The 13,375-nt window shown below is 45.4% G+C and overlaps 1 protein-coding gene across 1 annotated transcript in view; it reads left to right on the top strand.

The window, feature by feature from the left end:
• The window catches only part of SCN8A (sodium voltage-gated channel alpha subunit 8), a 174,119-nt gene that overhangs the window by 133,213 nt on the left and 27,531 nt on the right, over window positions 1-13,375 (top strand). The window contains exons 16-21 of the mRNA XM_081821697.1: window positions 1,247-1,420; window positions 3,677-4,033; window positions 6,904-7,374; window positions 7,924-8,041; window positions 8,572-8,726; window positions 11,795-11,968. Of these exons, the coding sequence (XP_081677823.1) occupies window positions 1,247-1,420; window positions 3,677-4,033; window positions 6,904-7,374; window positions 7,924-8,041; window positions 8,572-8,726; window positions 11,795-11,968 (1,449 nt within the window). The remainder of the gene's footprint in view (window positions 1-1,246; window positions 1,421-3,676; window positions 4,034-6,903; window positions 7,375-7,923; window positions 8,042-8,571; window positions 8,727-11,794; window positions 11,969-13,375) is intronic.

A 13,375-nucleotide genomic window follows, 5' to 3' on the forward strand; every position in this document is an offset into this window, starting at 1 on the left:
GTATTGGTCTTGTCGAAACTGGCATTTGTGGGATTTTACTTTCTTACTGCATGTTATGTTACCAAGTCCTATGGGATATAGAAGGCATTGGGAGACACAGGGTGCTCTGAAAGGTAGAAAAGTAGGAGTCGTGTAACACTGGGAAGAAGTCATTCTCATACCCAATAAGCTCCAAGCCTAAAACAGTTATTACATCATTGATTCTCATATTGAAATAATCAAAAGGAAGCACCAAAGTCTCCAACAATGAGAAAAATTTTTGAGGGGCACCTGAGTGGCTCAGTTGGTTAAGCGGCCAGCTCTTGATTTCAGCTCACGTTATGATCTCAAGGTCCTAGGATCGAGCCCCATGTTGCAACAGGCTCCGTGCTCAGTGGGGAGTGTGTTTGAGATTCTTTCTCTCTCTCTCCCTCTGCCCCTCCCCCTGCTCACACTCTCTCTCTCTCTCTAAAATAAATAAATAAATCTTTAATAAAAAGAAAAGAAAGTTCTTTGAGGATATACTCAGTAGAATTTTATACAAGCGATATAAATGGGAATTCAGAAGCCTATGTAGCAACATGGATTGAATTATGATAAGTGAAAAATAAGACCCAAGATATTATGTACTCTGTGATTTTATAACTCTGTCAAAATATATATGCATTTGAAAAAAACCAGAAAGGGAATACATAAAAATGATGGTTGTATGCAAGATGATGAAACTATACTTTTTTCCCATAATTTATACACTATTAGCAGTGTTCTGTTGCTTTTACAATTTAAAATAAGAAACTCTGCAGCATATGTCAACCTTTGATAAGACACATAATATCAAATCAGGAATAACTGTATATTTTTAAAATAGAATTATAATTCAATGAGTGGTGTTTTTTTGTTTGTTTGTTTTAGGCAACTATCCCAAACATAAACATTCAAAATGACTGCTGACCCTTTAGAAGGGATCCCCTCTGTGGTCTTCCTGTTGCTTAAAATAGCTTTTTAAATGTGGTCTTGAACAATGTGAATCAGGTGGTTCTGGCAATGAAGGTGAACGTTGGGACTGAGTACTTGATTCAAGAGGAAAACAAGGCTCTCCTGCATCATGTGGAGTAGTCATGCGACATCTAAGTGCTGATGTCCTCAGATGCACAATTTAATAAGGCTAGCTCTTGCAGCTTCTTGGACATGTTGTATTCAAAGATAATGATAAAGGCATTCTCTTTCTATTATTTCTTTTTCTTACCCCCTGCCTTCCCCTCTTTAGGTTTTCACTGGAATTTTCACAGCGGAAATGTTCCTGAAGCTCATAGCCATGGATCCCTACTATTATTTCCAAGAAGGTTGGAACATTTTTGACGGATTTATTGTCTCCCTCAGTTTAATGGAACTGGGTCTAGCAGACGTGGAGGGGCTTTCGGTGCTGCGATCTTTCCGATTGGTATTCCATATTTCTCCAATTTCTTTTTACATTTCCTGTCTTGCAGCTACTAAAAAATCTTTGCCTAAGTTAATTTGATGATTAAAAAAATCCTTAGCTATACTCTACTCACAATTCCTGTTGGCAGTTTATTGGCTTAGATACTAAAATCTTGAAAATTTTTCTGCTAAGTGCCTAATATAGAAGTTAGTTTTTAATATCAATCAACAAACAGAGGTCAATTTTAGGAAGTTCCTCAGAAAATAATGGTTAATCTAAAAGATGAAAAAGGATCCTAAGGGCTATTCTGAGGTCTAATGAATTTGCTAGTAAATTTGTTTCTTTATTTGAACATCTCCCTGAAATGGAATTTCTCCTTGTTCAAAGATATCTCTCATTTCTTCCATCATGGTGACACCTTCCAGAAAACAGGAATAAAATAGTATTCTTTAAAATTATATTGAAATTAATTGTTGAACGTTGGCTTTTTTCCCATAACATTAGCTGAGGATTTTGTAATGTATTTGAAGAAGTGAATGTTAAAATTACTAAAATGACTTTGAAAGAATAGTTAATGATATCCTCGAAATAGCTTCCCATAAACACAGGCATAAACGATGTCCTGATTAAGTCCCTTGAGAAGCTGAGTTACTTGGGGGATATCCTACTCAGAGCATCAGAACTGGCTTAGGTTTTTCTCTCCCTATTGGGAAAAATACCTTAGCACTTATAACTGAAAGGATTTTAGGTTTTTTCATTAGGATATTCAGCATGTTGAAGAAAGAGAATTGGAACAGAATGGAATTATTTATAAAAGAGAGGTCTTGCTCAGTCTAAGTCACAAATAACATCTGCCAAGTTTCTGGAACCTCTGCTTACTAGTCTTGGGTTAGGATCCAGCCCACAGTAGACTTTTTGAAAATTGTTCTCATTAGCTGGAAGATGAGATGAAGGACTAAGAGGTGGAATTAGCACTAGTATTCCTTATAATTTAAAAAGCCAGTCAGAAAGGGAAAAAATATGAACGATCCAGATATTCATACAGAGAAACACCTGGTAAATCTTGAACTCTCAGATAAGACTAAAGCTTTTAATCGGGAAAAAATGTTCCATTCTGTGCTGTTGCCTTCTACCAGAATTCCTATTAATCCTGTGTTAGTTATTAACTTATGACATCTGAAGATGATCTCATCATTATCATTTCATTCATGGGCTTTATGCATTATGATTCTCAGACTATTAGCTAAGACCTTGTAAGTCATTCATTACAGAATATAGAAATATCATGATTGCAGGTAACAGAAGTTCTGTCCTCTGAGTTAATATCATTATAGGCCCTTTTCATAAGATGTTTGGTATATGTGGAACTGCACCTACTAGGGCATTGTGCTCTTCCTCCAAGTTATTCCAAGCATATCTCAAAGTTTCGTATTGATTATTTATTGGCAAGCAAAAAGAGAGATATTTAGATTTTTTTTTTAAGATTTTATTTATTTGTTAGAGAGAGAGACAGCGAGAGAGGGAACACAGGCGGGGGAGTGGGAGAGGGAGAAGCAGGCTTCCCGCTGAGTAAGGAGCCGGATGTGGGGCTCGATCCCAGGACCCTGGGATCATGACCTGAGCCGAAGGCAGATGCTTAATGACTGAGCCACCCAGGCGCCCCAAGATATTTAGAATTTTTAAATGCAGTTTTTTTTAAAGAGTTATGATTTATTTTTCACTGTCCTTACCATCCTGATCTTTTGCTTTACTACAACTCACATTTTCCTTCATATGCTCCTTGAGAAGTCAAGGCAAAATCAATAACAAAAGGATATATTCATGTATGGGTTCTTAAAAAGTGGATTGAGGGGTGCCAGCGTGGCTTAGTTGGTTAAGCATCCCAACTATTGATCTCAGTTCAGGTCTTGATCTCAGGGTCATGAGTTCAAACCCCCTGTTGGGCTTCGTGCTGGGCATGGAGCCTACTTAAAAAAAAATAAAAGTTAAAAAATAAAACATAAAAAGTGGTTTGACTCAGAGACTAATACAGGGGGCTAGAGGCAATATTCTTGGTTCCTAGTTTAAGTCTTTCACTTACTGTGAAACTAATCCATTTTCCCTGTCTATGCCTCACATTCTCCCATTTTAGTCTAAGACAGAAAGTCCTGGGAACTTCCCAAAGGTGCTCAATAAATTTAAGCTGATCTCACTAATTTTATATATTTTTATTTTAGCCATGTGGAAGAACGTGGATTGAGTATCATTTGATTTTTGTTTTGTTTTTTTTCCCCTTAGCTCCGAGTCTTCAAATTGGCCAAATCCTGGCCCACCCTGAACATGCTGATCAAGATTATTGGAAATTCAGTGGGTGCCCTGGGCAACCTGACCCTGGTGCTGGCCATTATTGTCTTTATCTTTGCCGTGGTAGGAATGCAACTCTTTGGAAAGAGCTACAAAGAGTGTGTCTGCAAGATCAACCAGGACTGTGAACTCCCTCGCTGGCACATGAATGACTTTTTCCATTCCTTCCTCATTGTCTTTCGAGTGTTGTGCGGGGAGTGGATCGAGACCATGTGGGACTGCATGGAAGTGGCAGGCCAGGCCATGTGCCTCATTGTCTTCATGATGGTCATGGTTATTGGCAACTTGGTGGTTAGTACTAACTTGTACAACTTTTCATTCTTTGCCCGGAACATCTTAACCCTTGACCCGGATGCCCAATGGGCTTGGTCCTACTAGCTTCCATGTCTGTGCTGGTTTTTAGTCTTTCTTGGCTCAAGAACCCTAAGGTACAAATGAGGGAGAGGAGACTGCTCTTTGCAGAGGCCTGCTGAGTCATAAGCCCCACAACCTGTCAGCCCTTTTTCATAGTTATGGAAACAAAACTCAGCAAAGTTAAGTGACCTTCCTGGAAGTCAGGCAACTGGTAAATGTCAGGGCATGTATTAGATCCTGGACTACAAAATCTATGCTCTTTCTACTACAGAAGTATCCTTCATTTAAATTAGAATTTCTCAACCTTGACCCTGTTGGCACTTTGGGTTAGATAATTTTTTGTTGTAGGATTATCCTATGTGTTGTAGGATGTTGAGCAGCATTCCTGACCTCTACATTTTACTGGCCAGTAATGCCCCCCTCCAACCCTAATATGTGACAACCAAAAATGTCTCCAGATGTTGCCAACTGTCCCCTATGAGGCAAAATTGCCCTCCATTGAGAACCACTGATCTAAACCGACGGAGGGTTTTATCTAACTTGTATAAATGGCTAATCACTTTTTTGCTTTACTCTGATCTGTCAGCCTGCTGTCTTCTGCCTCTGTATGTAGAATATTCACCAACAGAGATTTTGACGCCATGTTTCTCAAAGTGTGGTCAGAGGACTAGCAACAATGAGATCACTTTAGAGTATGTTAGAAATGCAGAATCTTGGGCCTCACCCCAGAACTACTGAATCAGAATCTGCATTTTTAACAGGACCCCCAGGTGATTGACATGCACACTAAAGTTTAAGAAGTACTTGTCTTTCAGGTCAGGCCCAATCCAACTTGCAAGTCTAGAGCAAGGGGGGCTGGAAGAAAGCAAACCCAGATAACCCCCGTCAGCTCATCCAGAGCAGTTTTCCTCCTTTTTGTGCCATAGAGAAGCATGCCAGGAGAGAGTTCCAGCTCACCAGGCTCCGAACCAGCCGTGCCACCCTATTCTTTCCTATGATCTGTAAAAATAGACACTGTGATGTTTCTGTAATCCCTCCCTTTCTCCATTCCCGACCATCCTTCCCTCAGTGCTACTCCCGCTAGCCTTCCCACTTCTTCAGTGAATGCAGCTTTGCCTCCTGGTACATAGTGGGATCCACATTTCCCAGCCCTGACCTCGCCCCCCTTTCTCCATTCTCCTCACTTGTCTCCGCATCCTCTCCCCATGACTCTACAGACACCTGAGCATGTGACTTTATTTCTGCTTCTGATGACACCTTTCCAGGTTCCCCTTTGCTCAGTCCTTCTGCCCACCTAGTCTCTGGGAATCTGTGACTGTAAGTCTCTTCTGACTCTCTTCTCTCCCTTCCCAGTAAATTGTCTGATGCCTTTCATACATCTTCATAGTATTTCTAAGATCTTCCCCATCCTTTCCATTCCTGTAGCCCATCCAGTATTTTTAAAAGTGTGGTCTGAAGATCACAGCCATCCAAGTTTCACTCATTAAAAAAGGCTGTCCCAGGGCCTATAGCAGATCTACTGAATCAAATCTTAAAGGTGAGGCCAAGGAAATATGTATTTTTTCATGTAACTCCCCCACTCCAGGAGATTTTCATGCATGCTCTAAGGTTTGAGATTACAATAGCCTAATCCAGACCCTTATTAACTCATGCAAGTAACAGCTCTAACTGTACGTACCTGGTAGGAATGAGTTTCTCAAATCTCTATCATCTCTTACTCCCTTACTCAAAGACCAATAGTGAATCCAATTACATAAAATTCAAATCCCTCAGCCTGGCCTTCAGAGCCCCCTCCAACTCACCCCCATTTTACCAACCATATTCCTTTGTAATTCTACGAATGGCCCGAATAATTTGCATACATAAAGTTCACTTATTGTTTCCATCCCTCCTACTCTACCCATACTATTATCCCCACCCAAAATGTGTTGCTTGCTCTTCTTCAGAAGTGTGACAAAGTAAGGGCCAGGTGTAAGTCAAGAAGTGAACACCTCTCCCAATTTGTAAAGTAAGTCTTAATAAAAATAAATTAATCTTAATGTCCAATGTGGTAAAATAGGCTATTAAAACATAAATAAATAAAGCTTACATCTGATGGCTGGACACTTAGATATACAACAGAACACAACAGTCACCATCACTGTCTTATTAAGCTATTTTATTTTATAAATGTTAGGAAAACAAAGGAAATTAATTCTTCAGATGACATGAGCTGTATTGCAATTCTTCTTTCTTGATTTGTTGTAAGAGCTCATGGCTCTCCAAGCCTAGTTGTTTTTCTCATGTGGGTTCTCCAAGACGTCCACTGCCCGTGAATACATGGCATCTGTCCCTTCTTCAGTCCTCCCAGTAAGCCATGTCCATCTTTTTCTTTGGTTTGAGGGGGAATTGTTTCCCAAGATGGATACAGTTTTTATTTTATCTGATTATAAGAAAAGTAATATATTTGGGGGTACATACATATGTATGTCAAACTATAAGAGAACCAAGAAAAGAGGTGCCAACCTTGTATTACAACCAAAACCAAACAAACTGTCCCCTTGGTGGAAAAGAGTATGGAGGTTCCTCACAAAGTTAAAAATAGAACTACCATATGATCCAGTAATTCCATTACTGGGTATCTTCCCAAAGAAAACAACAACACTAATTAGGAAAGATATATGCACCCCTATGTTTATTGCGATAGAAACTCTTGTGCCTGTCACGTAAGTGTGTGGGCTTCCAGTTTTAATCCTAGTTTGCTGGCTGACTTTGCTTAATACCACCCTCTACGTTCCTTCTCCTTTCTCCTAATGCCACTGGTGCAGGTGCTGAACCTGTTTCTGGCCTTGCTTCTGAGCTCCTTCAGTGCAGACAACCTGGCCGCCACAGACGACGATGGGGAAATGAACAACCTACAAATCTCAGTCATCCGGATCAAGAAGGGGGTGGCTTGGGCCAAACTGAAAGTGCATGCCTTCATGCAGGCCCACTTCAAGCAGCGTGAGGCCGACGAGGTGAAGCCTCTGGACGAGCTGTATGAAAAGAAGGCCAACTGCATCGCCAACCACACTGGGGCAGACATCCACCGGAACGGTGACTTCCAGAAGAACGGCAATGGCACAACCAGCGGCATTGGCAGCAGTGTGGAGAAGTATATCATTGATGAGGACCACATGTCCTTCATCAACAACCCCAACTTGACTGTGCGGGTGCCCATTGCTGTCGGAGAGTCTGATTTTGAGAACCTCAACACAGAGGATGTTAGCAGCGAGTCGGATCCTGAAGGCAGCAAAGATGTAAGGTCCCAGTCTAGAACCCAACCTCGATTCTGTGTGGGAACAAATAGGGCCCTGTCAGCTCCCGAGACTGGTTCAGCTATGGGCTTGGTGGAGAGACTGTGGAATAGCCAGCTAGGTTTGGGAACCAACCCTAATACCCACTGTCATTCTAGACCTTCCCTGGGTGACCTAGTTTCCTGAGATGGTCCTAGATCCGTCTCCATTGCTGCTGGATCATCTCAGTCAGAGGCTGAAGCAAACCCTCCAGAACTGCCCTGCCGTTAATCTGTCTGAGCTGTAGCACTGACACCCACCAGTAGCCACATTTTGTGTAGGGTGGATCGCTCATCTGGGAGCAGACTTCAGTGTGTTCTACTCAGTCCTGACAGAAGTTTTGAGGGCCCTCTGGTAGTTGTTTGCCCCTCCGGAACCGGATGATGATGAGTTTATAGTAAGAATTGCAAAGAATTACAGCTGGTCCCTCGTCCATGCCTGAAGTAGAACTGTCAGATGGAGTGGAAGTACCGCTCCAAAGTTGGTTGAGCTCCCTTTTCTTTGCGAATCTAGAAACTGGATGATACTAGCTCCTCTGAAGGAAGCACCATCGATATCAAACCCGAAGTAGAGGAAGTCCCTGTGGAACAGCCAGAGGAGTACTTGGATCCAGATGCCTGCTTCACAGAAGGTGCAAGGGGGCAAGGACAAGGGTGGGCCTGTGGGCCTGGCACTGCTCGCGGATTTCTGCCGGGGTCAGTGGTTGGCTGAGGGTGGGTGCTCCGTGGCCATCTTCAGGAGCTTTGTTCCCCACCTCCGCGTTTTGAGGGAAGTTGATGTTGTTTCCCTTGTTTGGTTCCTACCTATAGCGAGTTTCTATTCACAAACATTTCTTTGTCCATTTTCTCTTGGCCTCAGGCCAAAAACTTCCGATAGCAAGGCCTGTTCTGTCACGGCTGTGTCAGCCTCCTGGCTACCCTTTTCTCCTCCCTCTCACTGCTTCTTTAGAGGACATCTTCCCAACCGCAGAGGCCATGCCCTGGTGGTCTTGCGGCATAGCCCCAGCCCTGCCATCGTCCGTGTCTGAGTCAGACATTCCGATTCAGCCACTGTACTCCCGGCTGTGTGGTGGGGCAGTGCCTGGTGGGGCCTGAGAGCCCACGAGGGCCGGTCCGGGCGGGCACGCTCCACCGTCTGACCTGCCTCTCCCACTGGTGCCAGGTTGTGTCCAGCGATTCAAGTGCTGCCAGGTCAACATCGAAGAAGGGCTAGGCAAGTCCTGGTGGATCCTGAGGAAAACCTGCTTCCTCATCGTGGAGCACAATTGGTTTGAGACCTTCATCATTTTCATGATTCTGCTCAGCAGTGGCGCCCTGGTGAGTCCGGGGGAGAGGATGAGGAGGGATGGGCTGGGGAAGGCTTTGTAGGAACTAGTGGGAGAGACCAGAGGGGGCCCAAGCCCAGTTTCTCTGAGAGCACGGATGGCTGTGGTCCCAAGGATAATGGCCTGCCAAAGTGCTTTGGCCTGTTGTTTTGAGCCTTTAGGATTAGAATCCACTTAGCTACATCTTGATCTTCTTTACACTCAGCATGACCCCACTCACGTCCAAGACCCCCTTTCAATCAGGATGAGAGCACAAATTAATTATCTTCGCTGCTTAGTTTGCCCCATCCTAAGCAACTTCCTAAAATGAACTTCCCTTTCTCGCCTAATACCCCAAATATCTTGCTCTTTACTTTTCACTTGCCCCATATAGGAGAGAGGTTGGGTTCCCCTACGCCATCTCCCCTCACACCCTAACTGGTTTGGAAAACCCATGGCATTAGCAAATACTTAAAGAGCCAGGCCTCTGGTGTAAAGGTGGTTCATATTCTAAGTGCTTATCACTGATCAGTGTGAGGCACAGGGGGCACTGAACACGCGGGCTCCTTCCCTGCTGGAACTAATTATCTGAGCATTTGCTTTCATTTTAGCTGGCTTGTAACTGAGGAGACCTGGACAGGGTCACGGGTGAGGGAGCTGTTCCCCAGTTGGATAGATTTGAGGATAGGAGGGACTTAGAGATGCTGCACATTTTCCTTGTTTGAGTTAAGGGAAAGCTGAAGAATACAGAATTTTGAAATGCTTTCAAAGAAGGCGGGCACATTTGTGTAGGGATGGAAGCAAAGCCTAAGCTGGATGCAGAAAATAGCAAGAAAGAAGCCCCAAATTTAGTGTTAAAGATCCCAACAGTGACTTGAGAAGTTTTGCTTCGACTGATGAGGTAGGAGAATAAGAGAAACTGAAATGGAGGCAGTAGGTGGCAAAGAAGAGCTGGTGGGGAGTGGGGGGCGGAAGCAGGGATTATGCAGGAATGCAGCAGGACAAATGCAGGAGGCCTGAGGGATGGCTTGGTAGCCTGGATCTGAGCCAGGCAGGGGTCCCACTGCCCTGCCTGCTCTGGGCCTTTATTGACTCCACAGCCCTTCCCTCAGTGCTGGCTAAGGTGCTGTGCAGCCCAAGATGACAGCACGGTCTCTGCCCGCGAGACTCAGGCCAGTGCCAGGAGAAAGGTGTTTTGTGACTGTCATCATCGCTCTTCCTCCAACCTAGTAAACAGAAACCCAAAATTAAGAGAACATACCTCATCTGACTCTTCTCTTTCTCATCTCCACAAAAAATAAAAGCAGCAGTGAAACAGAAGTTTTGAACTTTCTTTACTGCTCACCTTTGACAGCTTTTCTTTATTGTAGATGAATAAAACAGGGGGTACTTGGCTCAGTACATGAAGACCCTGTGCAATTAGTAGGCTTGAGACCTAAAAATAGTAAAGTGAAGGGGCGCCTGGGTGGCTCAGTTGGTTAAGCACCCAACTCTTGATTTCGGCTCAGGTCATGATCTCAGGGTTATAGGATCAAGCCCTGCGTTGGGCTCAGCAGGGAGTCTGATGGAGATTTTCTCTCTCTCCCTCTGACCCTCACCCCCACTCTCCACTCTCTCACTCTCTCTCTCTCTCACTCTCTCTCTCAAAAAAAAAAAAAAAATAACAAAGTGAAGCCATAGCTAAGATGTCTGAGAGAAGCCAAGAAGGGGGTTATGATGGGACTTCAGAGAGAGGGAATTGAGCCACCAGTGACGGGAAGCTCAGTCTGGGGCATCTCACATGTATTGGGTGACAGAGTGAATCTCTGCAAAGAGAGGTAAGGGGAAACTTGACGTGGAAGCTGTTGAGTTTTTCACTGAGCGGACCCCTGAGAAGGACTATGGACCTATGACCTCTCCCCAACTGCCCAGTAATGGAACTGGAGTACCTGATGTCCATGTGCCCCCATGTTGGAAATGTATCTGCAGGCAGCCCAATTCTGTCCTTCCTTTCAGAACTGTCCAGAGCAGGACCTCCCATTGCAGGACACGGGACTTTTGTTCCGCCTGTAGTTTTCTCTCACGCTGCAGGACCCCCTCCTCTCCCTCCGCAGCCCACCACTCCAGTCATGGGAATGCTCATACCTTCGTGTTAGGGCGTGACCTCATTCAGGAATTCCAGAGAGAGAAAGTCAGACTAAGATTTTCTTCACCTGAGCATCTCCCAGCCCTGTGACCCTCCCCCTGAATCTGTGGCATCAGGGGCTGAAGGGAGAAAAGATGTTATCATATAAACATATAGAGTGTTGGCAAGGACACGGAGAACCTGGAACCCTCATACGCTGCCGGAGGAAATGTAGAATGGTGCTGCCATTTTGGGGAGCTGTTTGGCAGTACCTCAAAAACTGAAGCCTACAGTTACCATGTGAGCCGGCAGTTCTGCTCCTTGGTATTACACCCTAGAGAAATGAAGACATGTCCACATAAAAAAGGATGCGTGAATGCTCGCGGCAGCACTGTTCACAATAGCCAGAACGTAGGCACACAAGTGTCCGTCAGTGAGGAAGGTAAACAGACTGCGGTACAACTGTACATTGGAGTCTTATTCAGCAGTCACGAGAAATGCAGCACTGATGTGGGCTGCGGCATGGATGAACTTGGAAAACTGTGCGCAGGGAGAGAAGCCAGTCACCAGGGACCACAGATCGGCTGATTCCCTTCACGTGAAGAGAGAAAATAGCACAGTGGTTGCCTGGGACTCGTGGGAGACAGGGAGGCTAGAGGGTGGCAGCTAGAAGGTGTGGGGTTTCTTTTTGGGGTAGATAAAGATATTCTAAACTTGATCGTGTGATGGACGCACAACTCTGAATATACTGAGAGCTTTTGAACCGTAAGCTTTAAATCGCTGAATTGCATGGTACGTGGATTGTATCTCAGTAAGACTTTTTCTAAGAAGCCGCATGAGGCAGGGGGGTGGGGTGAGAGAGACAGGAAGCCGAGGTTAGGCCCGCCGCAGGGGGAGGAGCTGCCGAGGTGAGGGGGGCCTTCCAGCCCGGCTTGCCTGCCTTCAGGCACGGTAGGCAGCCACTGCTTCTCTTTTAGGCCTTCGAGGACATCTACATCGAGCAGAGAAAGACCATCCGTACCATCCTGGAATACGCTGACAAAGTCTTCACCTACATCTTCATCCTGGAGATGCTGCTCAAGTGGACAGCCTACGGCTTCGTCAAGTTCTTCACCAATGCCTGGTGCTGGCTGGACTTCCTCATTGTGGCTGTACGTGTCCTGCTTTCTACTCCCCACCCCTTCTGGTAGCAAAACAAAAGCAGGGATGTTCCTTCCTCCAACGGCCAGAGTTGCCTGGGGACCCAGGATGTCGGACAAGATGGAGGTGTAGTTTTGGGTAAAGCTCCTGTCGGAGCACTCAGACAGTGCTCTGAGAGGCCCTACATTTGCTCCAGGGACGAACCAGCCGGCTCTGTGCTCTGGTGGTTCAGCTTAGAAGAGTCAGAGATTAGGAATGGGGAGTGCAAATCACTGGTGCCAGCACCCCTTGTTATTAGGCTGGGAACAAGAAGGTTCTTGGCCCACACCAGCAGGCTGTCCTCTTCCTGGTGCCAGGAGAGGGGTGAGGATGACGTGGGTGCTGCTGGGGTCCAGGTTGGGGGGCGGATCTTGGTAGGCTCTCTGCTGACCGTTCCTCTGGACACTTCCATCAACTAAAGGCTTCGTACCAGACTCCTCTGAACAAGTCAGTCTATCCAGAGGAGGTGGCGTTCACACCAAAATAACCTCCCCGCCTTCCCACACATTGCCTTTTCCACAGTGGTGATCACACTTAAGAGAATCCTTTCTTCCTCCAGATTCCAAGACCATCTCCAAGGCTTGGTGGCCTCTGATCATCTGCAAGGCTTGCCAGCCATCACCTCCTCTGTTATTTTTCAGGGTTTAAGCTGCATCATCTGTAACTGTTGCTCACCCCTCCAGCCCTTGTTCCTTGTTGGCTTTTCTAACTGTGTTGAGTGCTTCTGATTCTGTGTAATCACTAAAGCTCTTTTCTTCTAGCCAAATCAGCATTTGAAAGAAAGGGTGAATGGGAATTTCAGGACCAGGGCCTACGGAGAATTCACTTCCTGCTGAGCGCTAAGTACCAAGCAAATGGAGTGTTTGGAGGCTGGGTGGGTACATATAGAATATATATTTCCTCAGCTGTATAGTAAACTACCTAGAGCGTGCCTCTGGGATCCCGAACAGAGCAGCATGGAAGCCTCTGTCAAATGACAGGAGCCCAGCACTCCGCACCAGTGATCTCTGCTCTATAAATGCATTCCTGTTCCTACACAGTGTCTGCGACTTCCGACTTCCGTGGTTAATGACTCCTTCCAGGAGCTCTTCGCTCTGCTCCTATTTGCATTCCCTTTTCAGAAATCAGGCCTTTAGAAGATGCCAGATGAGGTGAAATTCACCCTCTGCCCTTAAAGTGAACCAAACAGGTACTGCCTCAGAGGGCACCAGCACGAGGCCTCTCTAGCAAGAGGTTTCAGCACTCCCTTCAGCGACTACCGCTAGTACCTTCTGACGGAAGGCTCCGCCTCCCGCGGACGGAAAGCCCGAGCTCTGAGAATTCAGAAATGGGCTTGGGAGATGGCCCAGAGAACTAAAGGGACTCTGGGCCTGCTCTCT

Source organism: Leptonychotes weddellii, chromosome 5 (genome assembly GCF_054177405.1).
Source record: "Leptonychotes weddellii isolate Sample4059 chromosome 5, ASM5417740v2, whole genome shotgun sequence".
NCBI lineage: Eukaryota > Metazoa > Chordata > Mammalia > Carnivora > Phocidae > Leptonychotes > Leptonychotes weddellii.